At 46.1% G+C, this 13,066-nt stretch overlaps 1 protein-coding gene across 3 annotated transcripts in view; it reads left to right on the top strand.

Annotated features, from left to right (window-relative positions):
- The window catches only part of Masp1 (MBL associated serine protease 1), a 64,943-nt gene that overhangs the window by 23,883 nt on the left and 27,994 nt on the right, over positions 1–13,066 (top strand). For all 3 annotated transcript variants that reach the window (XM_057764465.1, XM_057764467.1, XM_057764466.1), the window contains 6 exons: positions 1,907–2,084; positions 3,503–3,634; positions 6,077–6,273; positions 9,993–10,140; positions 10,981–11,099; positions 12,022–12,100. In XM_057764465.1, coding sequence (XP_057620448.1) covers positions 1,907–2,084; positions 3,503–3,634; positions 6,077–6,273; positions 9,993–10,140; positions 10,981–11,099; positions 12,022–12,100 — 853 coding nt within the window. The remainder of the gene's footprint in view (positions 1–1,906; positions 2,085–3,502; positions 3,635–6,076; positions 6,274–9,992; positions 10,141–10,980; positions 11,100–12,021; positions 12,101–13,066) is intronic.

Consider the following 13,066-nt stretch of genomic DNA (forward strand, 5'->3'; position numbering starts at 1 on the left):
GCTACTACACTGATTGAAAGATACAAAATAGAACACTTCAGAATGAAGGCATAAAACACCGCAACGGCTGAGCAATGCGCCAGGCAGGCAGGGCGAACAGTGCTTGACTCAGTATCCCCGATGGTCCCACTTTAATGTAGTGTCATGACGTTTGACATTTGTGATGTCTGAGCTCACCAAGGAAAGCTTCGTGTGCATAAATTCAGAAAATAGTAATTCAGATAAAAAAAAACACCCCTTTGAAAGGAAGAACCCCGCTTAATAGAAAAGACTTTTAAGGGTTACTGATAGAAAACTTTCAGTTATCTGGAACACCCCATTAACTTCAATAGCAAGGCAGCTGGGAAGCAGAGGAGTGGGGTTGGAGCTGGGTGAAGAAAGGCATCCTCTGCAGTCAGAGGCTGTGGGAGATCGCGACTATCTGCAGAAAGAACAAATAGCAAAGCCATGAGCTCATCTCCTGTTTACACTTCAGTTCCCCACATTAGTGATTAATTGTCCCTGTGTTTTGTTGCCAGGGCAAATTGCTTTCCTTCTTATTTTAAATAAATAAACCATTAGTCTCAAAACAGAAGTGTCAAATGTCAAGATATTCTGCCATACTGTGCTAAGGAACAGAACAATGGGCTTATTAAAAGCCACTTGAGACAGACAGGCTTTGAGACCTTCCCTTTAGTGGCAGAAACTGCTCTCCGTAGGACTTTCTCCTGTAGCTTGGTTAAAACACCAATGCAGATGTTACAAACAACACAAGCTTAAAGGGATCAAGTGAATTTTAAGGCCACAGGGCAGGAGTAAGGAAGTAGGTTAAATGTGCATAGTCAATGAACTACACCAACCAGCTGTTTCCCCGGACAAGACAGAAATCCAGCTTTAAGCAACCAATAGATTACGTCTGCTTTGGCCTCCAAATACACATAGGGTCCCTGGCCCTTCCAAAGGAAGGAATTCTTTAATTAAGTAGGGAAATTTTGCACTGATCCCACTACATGTACATGCATGCAATTTCTGGATGCCTCCAAAAGACTGTTGCTAATTTTTTCAGGACTATCTATTAAATATCGTTACGAGTACACGGATTCTCATTGCAAAGTTTTTAGTGTCTTCCGTTTACAGCATTGACGTCGTCAAAGGTCAACCACAAGGAGCTGCAGTGTCCTTCCCAGCACATCTGCCTGCTCCAGTTTTCACTGACCCCCTGGCTCCTCACGGGCCTCACACTGTGTCTCAAAGCTTTAGTCCCTGTTAGCAAATATTTATTGGATAAATAACTATGTGCCAGATTCTATTCCATGCCCCGGTGAACTGGCTACTAAAACCCAAACACCCCTAAAATCCTGTAGTTTATGTTTCACGGGGAACCCTTCACCCTCAACTGCCTCTGTGAATTCTCCTGTCACACTATCACCGCTCTGCGCGTCTGTTCATCTGAACGCCGCGATCCCGTGAATAACACTGAGCCTTGTTCTTCGCTCATCGCCCCACCTCGCCACGCTTCGTTCCGTGGCAGGCACACACTGGATGCACTGTGAATGACCTTTTGTGTGTCGCTTCCTTTCCCTGGAAGTGTGGTTAAATTCCTGCTGAATATAGAACCCGCCTGTGAGATTATCTAGTTTTGTTTTGTTTTTTTGTTTTTTTTTTATTCTCATTGAATCATTTCCAGTGAACAACTCACCTGGCTGGCAATAATGACACATACCTGCTGAGGGAACGAACCAGACCAGAAGAAGGTGACCAGGTGGCCACATTCACTTACCCAAGCCCCATCTGCCTCCTATCTCAGAGTCTCTAGTTTCCTCTCTTTGAGTTTCCCAGCATCTCTGCCCTCTGTCTTCTTGGAGATCTGGAGAGAGACTGAGAGGGGAAGGCTTCATCTTGTTCCTGTCCCCTTTGATCCCCAAAGGTAGAAACAGAAGATCAGGTGCTGGCAACCTTCTGTGGCAGGGAGACCACTGACACGGAGCAGACCCCCGGCCAGGAGGTGGTTCTTTCCCCTGGCTCCTTCATGTCCGTCACTTTCCGCTCAGATTTCTCCAATGAGGAGCGATTCACCGGCTTTGATGCCCACTACATGGCTGTAGGTAAGTCACCTCATCATCATGCGTCCCTTCATCCCTGGAGATGGAAACTGCCTCGTGCTCGTTCCTCGACCAACACCTGTGCACCCACCCCATGGATTCTGCTTCCAGTAGCTTGTTGCATTTATTCCATGGACCACAGATCCATCCATGAAGCTAGCCACCATTCATCCAACAGTTTACCTTTTTTGAGACATTGCAGGATAGTGACAGGCATCACTATAGTGCTTCCTAGTTCAACGCCTGCTAGCAATGTTTTGTTTGGCTGTAGAATGCACATATGATGAAATGAACACATCTTAAGCATGCATTTAACACACATTAAACTTCACTATCTGCCAGAAAGTTCCTTGTGTTCTTGTCCAATTAAATTCCTTGCCCCCAGATCCCTCACAGTAAACAATGGTTGACTTTCTTCTTCTATAGATTAGTTTGGCCTCCAAAATGTCACATAAGTAAACACCCAGAAAATATAGCGGGAACATGATTGTCCTTTTGCTCAGCATAATGTTTCTAAGATTCATTTATTTTGGGTTAGCTCCCTGATGGAACTATGTTTCAATGCATGAATATACTGTAATGTTTGGGGTTTTTTGGGGGGGGGCGTGGCCATTTTCCCATTGAGAGACACATGGGCTTCACTTTGTTTTTTCACTTCTTAATAAAGGTTCCTTCAACCTTTTTATGAACATATGTTTTCCTATTTATTGGTTAATATCTAGACGCAGAATTGCCGGTTTGAGCACAGCTGTGTTTAGTCTTCCAAGAAATTGTCAGATTTTCTCCAAATAATTATGTCATTTGTAAAACAGTGTGTGACATTTCTGATGGCTCCATGTCCTCAATGTTAAATGTTGTCAGTCTTTTCTCCCTCATTTTTATTTACCCTTGTGAATATGTGTGGCTTAAACTGTAACCCCTGATGGCTAATAATGGCGGACATCTTTTTGTATACGTACTGGCCGTTTGTGTGTTTCTATAAAAGAAGTAGATGTGCGAACCTCTAGGATAGGACTTGATCTATACGGGGACAGAGGGCGTGGGGCTGCGGTGGTGAGCCAAGTTCTTCAAGTCCTGAGTTTTCTGTCTCAGTTTCATCATCCAGAGGGTGAGGGTGCTAAGACTGGCATGGAGTGTGATAATTATTGTAACCAAGATGTGGCGATCACCTCTACCAAGGCTGAGATTGCCTAGGTTCAGACCTAGTTCTCTGCGATCTTAGAAGTTGCCTAACTTCTCTGGATTCTGCTTACCTAATTTGACAAAGGGAGATAGATAATGGCCACCTCTGGGCTTTACACAGCATCAAATGAAAGACAAGCATGACTCTCCCCAAACAATGAATGCCCTTAAGTGCTTTGTAAGTGTGGCTTAATCATCACGTGTACAGTGACTGATGAGAGGCTCTGCCTGCCCCACAGATGTCGATGAATGCAAGGAGAGAGAAGATGAAGAACTTTCCTGCGACCACTACTGTCACAACTATATCGGTGGCTACTACTGCTCCTGCCGCTTCGGCTACATCCTCCACACAGACAACAGGACCTGCCGAGGTAGGGCCAAAGGTGACTCTGGGCTTTGCCATGATATGTCACATGTTTCAGGAAGATTAGCTGAGACGCAGATCCATAGTGCATACAATGAAAAAGATAAGTCAGGCCTGGGGAGATGGCTCAGTGGGTAAAGAGCTTGCTGCACACACATGAAAACTTGCATTCAGAACTCCAGCACTCATGTGGAAACTGGCCTTGGTGGTGCGTGTGTGTAATTCCGGTGTTCACAAGTAGATCCGAAGAGCTTGCTAGCCATCTAGTCTAACGGAGCTGGAACAGTGAGCTCCAGGTTCAGTGAGAGACCTGCTCCCGAACTTAGGTGGAGTACCCCAGGAAGATCCCTGACATTGAACTCTGGTCTCTGTGCCATATACTCAGGTATTCACACCCGTATTTACACACACAAACATATACCCAAAGACAGACAGAGAGAGAGAGACAGATAGACAGACAGACAGAGACAGACAGATAGACAGACAGAGAGAGAGAGAGAGAGAGAGAGAGAGAGACTGAAAAGAGAGAAAACACTAAAAAAAATGAAGCCAGAGATACACACACATACTGTGTGGATATATACTGAGGTGCTCACCCCACTAAGAGTCTGGGGTCTAATTGTCAGAGGAGCATACAAGCAACTCTGAAGTCAGGCTGACCTTCCTAGGCACAAAGTCTGTTCTACGGGTTTCTGTCTCCCCTCCTACTGCAAGTAACCAACCTGACCAAGCCATGGGAAACCTGGGTTTTCCAGTCCTTTCTCTAAAAGCCATAAATTCAACCAAAGGTTCCGTTTTCTCTTTGCTTTGGTAGCACCTCTGTCACTCTCTGACAGGGCTTAAAGCCTCAGACCAAAGGACAAAGGAGGAAAGAGGGTAAAGATAGCACGGAAGTGACTCATTCCTACATTGCTGAATCATCACCTACCACCACGGCTTCTGTTTGCCACTTCAGGTTGGGTCAGAGATGGTGAGCCAGGAGGAATCCCCAGGCTCACTGTGCAACAGTTGCAGACACTCTGGTGTTTAGATAAAGTCAATGTGACACTTGCTATGCTTGCATAAAGGAAGCATGGTCACAGCATCCCCAGACCTGAGCTGGCCTGGAGATGTGACAACTGTGTCCCTTGACAGAAGTGAAGGAATATGGAGAAGTTCGCCCACACAGGGAGAACAGATCCTAGAATCGTTCAGAGGTGTAGTAGAACTTAGGACAGTTTGGGAATTGGGTTAGTATGGCCCAGGGCAGGATCCCACTTGGAGAAGGCTCAAGGATGGAAGCCAAACCTGGAGACAGGAGTTCTTTACTTCTTCCTTCAAAACTTGCTGAATAAAGCCGTGTGCCTCCTATATAAATCCATTAACATGAGGCAGTAGTTTTCAAGAGCAATTTTCTCAAAGAGAATTATGGAGTCAAGGTTTCTCACTTCTTTTCACCCTGACCCTGGGAACCTTTTGGAGAAAATACTACCAATATGCTGTGCACCTGTTAACAAACCCCATGCCTACCTGTGCACTGTGAATATGAAGAGAAAGACTTCCCCTCCTCCAAACCATCCCTAGTCCTCCCAGGGCTGAGACTGACCCATGAGGATGCGTGAGGGAGAAAGTGAAAGCAGATGCTGACTGGGGAGGCCTCTTTCTGCAGCTCTTGTTGGAACTTTACGTGAGTCATGCTTGCCCTTCCGGGCTACTGTTTTCTCATTTGCAAAATGAGCACAATGAACAAAGACTTACAAAGCACAGGCATGCCAAGCCTGGGATGGGCCGACCCAAGGGACCAAGGTTCAGCAGATCTATAGTGGGCTAAGTCATGGTGAGGCTTTCAGGAAGCTGGATGTTGGATAGCAGAAACAAACAAACAAACAAAAATCAAAATCCTGGGTTCACATAACTCAGTTTAGGAGGGGGTGGGAGAGAGTAACTGAGTGTGTGACATGATGTCGTCGAGTGTGTGACGTCAGAGAAGACAGACTGGGCAGTCAACAAAAGAAAGACAGGCTGGGCAGTGAGGGTGTGTTGTGGGAGGGGGAGGGACTTTTCTTAGGTGAGGATCAAGAATGGCTTTGAGCAGAGACCCAAGAGACAGACAGGCAAAGGAGGGAGCACAAGCCAAAGAGGTCTAGATGCAGTACCCGCCCCTCCATCTCAAAGCCGTTCATTCTCAGAGTGGCCGCCTGTCCCTGCCAGAGGATCCCATGGCAAGGGGCATCATCCAGGGAAGCCCCGTATAGAGAGAGACTTAGGAAGTCTACAGCTGAGTCTTTTTCCACAAGGGGGTGGAGGAGGGACCACTACCCTCCCCAGAGTTTCAGTCTCTCAGTAAAATGGGGATTCCTTCTCTGCCTACCTCCTGGGAACACCATAAAGATTACACAGTGGCAGATGATCAAGGGCTGGCTGTGTCTGTGCCAATGGAGTGCCATTTTCTCTGTTCTGTTTTCTACAGTGGAATGCAGTGGCAATCTCTTTACCCAGAGGACCGGTACCATCACTAGTCCTGATTACCCCAACCCTTACCCCAAGAGCTCTGAATGTTCTTATACCATTGATCTGGAGGAGGGCTTCATGGTCAGTCTGCAGTTTGAGGACATTTTTGACATCGAGGACCATCCTGAGGTGCCCTGTCCATATGACTACATTAAGGTAACCCTGAAACTGCTGCTTGTCCCAAGGATGCTGAAGCATCTTGGCTCAGTTGGGTGAAAAACCAAACAAACAATGTTCTGGGCTTTTGGCTTTTCGTCTTCCCTTTGTATAGGGAGCAAAGTCACTAGCTTCCCAGCATGCCATTATTTAAAACATTATTTTGGTTGGGGTCTCCTCTGATTTCAAACTGGCACCCTGGTCATTAGGGTGATATGAGGTAGAGAATTACAAAGGCAAACCTATACTTTAGGAAGGTCCCCTGAGCCCGATTCAGCATTATGGAGTACACCCTGTACAGATGCATGGAGTTTTACACTCAGAAAAGACTCATGCTTGGTTTAATGTGCTGTAGACACTTTGAGCTTCTTAATATATCCTGAACAAGGCGCTCGTAGTTTTTGTTTTTGGTAGATCCCACACATTATGGAGGTGGTTCTGTTTGAGGGAAGAGACAATTATAAAGGTAATAATGGGGGAAGAAAATGTCTAAGGCCAATAATCACTCCATTTGAGATTATTCTATGTTGTAAGTCTAATGCAAGGTAACCGAATTTTGAACTTTGACTGGGATAGTGAGAGGAATAGTTCTCAGATATGAAGGGGTTAAAATCAGAAGTACCTACACTACCAGATAAAGCAACTGAGCCAGGCCAAATATTGGGTTCTGATTTCAAGGGAGATGCTGAGCCTGAGAAATAAAGGTGCCACCAAGTATATACACAGATGCTAATCTAAGCCATGAGGATACTGAGCAACTCAAAAAACAAAAGCAATAGGAACTGGAGCCCATGGCTTCTGAAAGCTATGCAGGGGGAGCAGGGCTACCAATGAGCTCAGAAAGGGAAGTCTGAGGGAGAGATACCAGCAGTGTGAAGAAAGCTCGAGAACATCAAGCCTGGCTTGCCCCCTAGTGAGTCAGAAGCTAAGAGGGAGCTTGGCTGCAGATGACACAGCAGGAATGTTTGTGACACAGGGCATGTTTGTGTTGCTGTGGAGTAAGTTGCTCCCAACATAAGGGCTTGCAGCAACTATTATCACATGTTGGGTAGACCAGAAGTCCCTAAGGCTCTATTGGCTCTCTGCTTAGACTCTCGTGAGATTGAAACCAAGGTGGCCATTTGATGAGGTTCTTACCTTTGGGCTCTGGGGAATAAACCACTTCCAAGCTCGTCTAAGCTGGTGGCAGGATTTTATTCCTAACTTTTGCAGGACTCAAGTTCCACTGGTGAAAGAGCTGTCCTCACTTTCCTCTGTATTGGTCCCTGAAGGGTCCCTCTTGTCCGCCTTCTGAAACCTAAAGGCTTCTGTACAGTAAAGGAAACCACAGATCTAGTAAAGAGGCCGCAACAGTATGGGAACAAATACAATGCTTGCTGCATGTCTGACCCAGGATTAATGTCTGGAATATACAAAGAACTAAAAAAGCTAAACACAAAGGAAAAGCAACGGCCCAACTTTTTAAAACTGGACCTGAATAGGGAACTCTCAAAGGAAGAAATACAAATGACTGAAACAAAATTTTTAAGTGTTCAACACCCTTAGCCGTTTGAGAAATGCCAATTAAAATTACTTTGGGATATTTTTATCTTCCCACAGCCAGAAAGGCTAAGGTCCAGAAAACAAATGACAAAAAGTTCTGTGAAGCTGTGAGCAAAGAGGAGCACTTGTTCACGGTGGTGGGAATGTAAATTGATACAGTCATTATGGAGATCAGCATAGAAGCTCCCCAAAAGCTAGACACCGAACGACTATAGGACCCAGCTAGGTCACTCATTGGTATCTGTTCAAAGGGTTCTATGTCCTGCTGTAGAGATAACTGTTCACCCATGAAACCCATGGATGCTGCTCTATTCGCAACAGCTGGGACATGGGAAAAGCCTAGATGCCTGATGAATGGATAAGGAAAACGCGGTGCACATGCACCATGGAATTCTATTCCGCTCTAAAGAAAGATGCAATAATTGAATGGTAATGGCTGCAACTGGGGAACACCATTGAGTGAAGTACCCAGTCCTAGAAAGACAAGTATTACACGCTCTCTCTCACATGTGGATGCTAACTTGAATCTTTAGATATGTGCGGTTCATTTAGAGTAACTATAGAGGCCAGGAAAGTAGAAAGAGGTCATGCCAGGGTGAGAAATAAGATCTTAAGGGAGGGTAGATAGCAGAGGACAGGCAGAATGGGGATTAAAGGGATATTGGGAAGAAAGGATAGGGTGGGAGAGAGGTTTAAGTGATTTAGTAGAGCAAGGCAGAGGAGGGATGGCGTGTGTGTTAGCTAATCTCATGTCAACTTGACACAGGAGAGTCATCTGCAAGGAGAGAACCCTAACTGAGAGAATGCCTCCACTAAGACTGGGTACTAGATAAGCCTGTAGAACATTTTCTTAATTAGTGATCAATGGAGGAGGGTCCAGTCCATTGTGGGCGGTGCCATCCCTGGGCTGGTGGTCCTGGGTCATATAAGAAAGCAGGCTTAGCAAGCCCTGGGAGCAAGTCAGTAAGCGGCACCCCTCCATGGCCGCTGCATCAGCTTCTGCCTCCAGGATCCTGCCCTGTTGGAATTCTGGTCCTGACTCTCTCTAAAGATGAACAGTGATGTGACAGTGTAAGCCAAATAAATACTTTCCTCCCTGGTTTGCTGTTGTTTGTGGTGTTCAATCACCGCATAATAACCCTAACTAAGACAGAAGGGATAACTAACACTAAAGATGCTTGGAAAAGCCATATGGAAACACACTAATTTAGAAACTTCATATTATCTATCATCTATCTATCTATCTATATCTATCTATCTATCTATCTATCTATCTATCTACCTACCTACCTACCTACCTACCTACCTACCTACCTGTTATATGCACGGGAGTTCAAATGAAATCACCTAATATAGGTGAATAACACTCCTTCCAGAAGCCATAGCTATCCAACAAAGAGCCCAATGGCAGGTATAGGGTACCACCCTTCATGTTGTTGGTTCAGAGAGATCCCATATTACCCTGATGAAAGAAACAGGCTACTTTCATTTGCTCTTTGCTATCCTGCAGAACTAAATGATAAGGCCCTGTTGCTGAAGACACCATAGACCCCTGTCAGTCTGTCCATCCTCACCTCCTATCACTCCCTCTGTTCCAGCTTCTCCTGCTCTTCACACCTGCCAAGATCTTTCCCACCCTTGACCTTGATTTTTTTACATATACTGTGACTTTGTGCCTGGAAAATAACAGGAAAAATATGCTGTTTTTCTGATTTCTTCTACTCATCCCATGTGTCAGACCAAACATCATTTCATCATTGTGATCGCTTTATTTTGTTACTATGCTTCTATTACACAAATGGTGACTTCTATAGATTACATATACTCTAATACTGGAATTATAAAATATGGCCATGTTCCTATTATATATAATGATTTTGTTTAATTATTGTTAGTCACTGTAGTAGACTACAGATTTTTTGAGAGTGGGACCCTCCCCTATGCTGTGCACTGTACAAGACTGCCCACAAGATGTTCATTGGTAGTCACAGCAGCACTGGCTTACTTTGTTAACTCCAAAGGCCACTAAAATTATGACAGAAATGGACATAAAACCATTTGGTAATCGCTAAGTCTACAAACAAGAGTGTATACTATGGATTTGCATTAGAGTTTCCAGAAAATTCCAGCACTATTCTGCCTGAATCACTCAGATATGATCCCCCCCCCCCCGATAGATTAAAGCTGGTCCAAAAGTATGGGGGCCCTTCTGTGGAGAGACATCCCCAGAGCCAATCAGCACCCAGAGTCACAGTGTTCAGATCCTATTCCGCAGCGACAACTCAGGAGAGAACAGAGGCTGGAGGCTCTCCTACAGAGCAGCAGGTAAGCTTTCTCCTTTCCCAGGTCATCCTGAGCCACTGTGCTCCTTGCTCACAAAGAGGGCTCTTGAGGGAGGATGGATGTAGTCCAAGCTACAGGCCCACTCTTCTGAGGACTTTGAGAAACTGGGAACCAAGGTACAGGCTACCTCCTGGCTAAGTTTCCCACTACGAGTGGGGGATGGGCACAGGGAGAATGGGCTTATACTCAACTGGTTACCCCTGAGCACCCCGAAGAGAGACTGAAAACACCATTTCTCTTTTCTCTCACGTGGAGATTCATCAAGCTGAGAGGACCACCCAACCCTGGCCGTCTGTTTCCAAGTCTGGCATGGGAGTTTGTGGACCCGGAGTTTTGTAGAGATTGGGCTCTATGTGAGTTCCTGGCCTGGCACAGCCTGTGGCCCCAATCCCTAGTTCTCCATAGCAGCTAGTCCTGATTCAAACTCAGAGGGAGTTCTGTGTCTAAGTCTGTAATAACTGAAGGTAAAGAGGGTAGACCCCAATGAGGAATAACTAATCACTGTCATAGAACCCGGAGGCCTGGCTCTGTCTGCCTTGCCACGCGGGGAGAGGAGTGACAGAAAGTTAACAAAGGAAGGTTTGTCCCTGAGAAGGTGTCAGGACTAAACCTAGTGAGGCTCTTGTTGGGATCAGCCCCTTGAAGAGAAGCAGAGGCATCAGAACACAGTCCCTTAGTGTTCTGGGAAGAAAAGGAGACTGTGGTTATCCTGAGTAGCCAGTAGAGAAAAAGGCCAGGGCACAAATTTCAAACCAATAGGAAGCTCTTGGCTGTCATTTTTCTCATTTCTCCCCCGATGTCTCTTCATTTGCTTCCTTCCAGGAAATGAGTGCCCAAAGCTACAGCCTCCTCTTTTCGGGAAAATCGAGCCCTCGCAAGCCGTGTACTCCTTCAAAGACCAAGCGCTCATCAGCTGTGACATGGGCTACAAAGTGCTGAAGGTGCAGAACCCTGCCTGGGAGGAGGAGTGAGCAGGCTGGAGAGTTGTTCAGAGCCCCCCATGGTGTAGGAGCTGCCATAAGGCCAGCTCAGCATGTCCTAGCATCCTACTGAGTGTTTCAAAACTCCAGAAATTCTAAACGATGCATTCTAGCCACCTCTCTTTGGGACACAACACAAAAGTTGTACATCGGGGCATGAGTTGTCCTGATTTTTTTAAAAAAATATGGGACCATATGGCTCTATATTTAGGGACAATGACCTTAACAAAGGTCATCAGAGGTGGAGGGGGTTAGTGCTGAAGGAGGAGCAGGGGTTGTAAAGATGGCCGATGGGCACTCCTCTAATTCCTACCATCCAGCATGGTGGTGCAGCTACCCTCCTTCCAGAACAACAGGAGTAAGGAAGTACAGTCCCCGTGTACGGAGACTGGGGACTGGAGCCAGTGGTTGGGATCTTTATGTTCTCCAGGTGATTCCACTGTACAGCCAGGCTAGAAACCCACTGCTCTGGAGGAATTGCCCTCAGGAAGGGGCTGGGTCGGCAGCAGCAGCCCCTAGGAGCTTGTTAGAACCATGGCTCCTTGGGTAGGTCAGCCGGACCGAACTGGTGGCAAGGAGCAGCAGTTTGCCTCCGCTGGCCCTCTCTAGGTGACACTGTCTGCTAGCTCAAGCTGGAGAAGCTTTGCTCTCAAACTAGAGCCAAAACTATAGCATTTTCTCTAGTGGCAATTGCCTGTTTCCCGAGTATAAATGGGGGTGACAGGCGAACAACTGTCTCTTGGGTTATGGGCAAGTTTGCCTTTGGGGATCCTGGGTGGAATTCCCAGTTAAAGATAGGTTTGAGGTCAGAGTTATCTTTGCTAGGAAATGTGTTCTAATACACTCCCTCCTGCTTCCTATTCCCTTCTGTGTTTCTACTCAGGATAGTGAGATAATGGATACGTTCCAGATTGAATGTCTGAAAGACGGAACATGGAGTAACAAGATCCCCACCTGTAAAAGTAAGAGATGGGCTACAATGATGCATTTCCTCGTGCTGGGGTCAGAGCTGGGACCGTGCAGGGTTGTAAGCCTTGCCAGGTCTCTCTAGGAAGGATGTCATATAAGAGCAGAACAAAGGAATATGAGAGCCCATTTCAGAAATAAGATTTCAGAGTCACACACACACAAACACACACACACACACCACACACACAGGTTTTTTGAACTGTCTGGCTTACTTTCCAAACACAAAATTTCCTCTCCACCCGCAGAAAGGGTACTAAATGTGGTAAAGGACTGTATTCCTTGAGGTCTAAAATGAGCCTGAGCTCAGGAATTGCTCGTTAGAGAAACTAGTTTGGCGCCCATGTGTGGTGTCAGTCAAGTGATGACGAAAGTCTCCATGCCGGCCACTCCCCCTCTAAGTCTTCTGGGTCAGCTGGTGACTTAGGGATGCCTAGGGAGGGCTGTGGGGTGAGCACAGAGGACCTGTATGAAGTAGAGGACACTTGCTCTGGTGACCCAGACTTCTTGCCTCGTGGCCCCCTAACATATTACATGACCGTGAGCAAGATCTTTTGCTGTAAGAGAGCTCAGACTTGCTCTGTTTCAGACTTGCTTTCATTCTAGAACATGTGCCAATGGGTCTAGAGAGGAATAATCCACGTAAATTGGCTATTGAGTTTTTAATGAGAATATAGATTTCCAGTTACTACTCCATTAGTCCCATACTCTTGGAATTTCAAATGTGAAAGTTTGGACCATGATTTTAGCAACTATGTATAACTGTATGACAGTCAGGGTGGGGGAAGGAGGCTCGGGACTTGCTTTAGAGGAAGAATGAGAAGTCCAGATATTATGTCAGTCATATCGGTGCCTGTTTCATGACCTTCGGGTCTTTCCCCTTTCCTTTCTCCTAAAGAGCTCCCATCTGGCATTCAGACAGATCCCTTCCCTCTGTGCCCAAGGAATCCTGGCAGGAGGAC

The sequence above is a fragment of the Chionomys nivalis genome, chromosome 3, assembly GCF_950005125.1.
Source record: "Chionomys nivalis chromosome 3, mChiNiv1.1, whole genome shotgun sequence".
Classification (NCBI taxonomy): Eukaryota; Metazoa; Chordata; class Mammalia; order Rodentia; family Cricetidae; genus Chionomys; species Chionomys nivalis.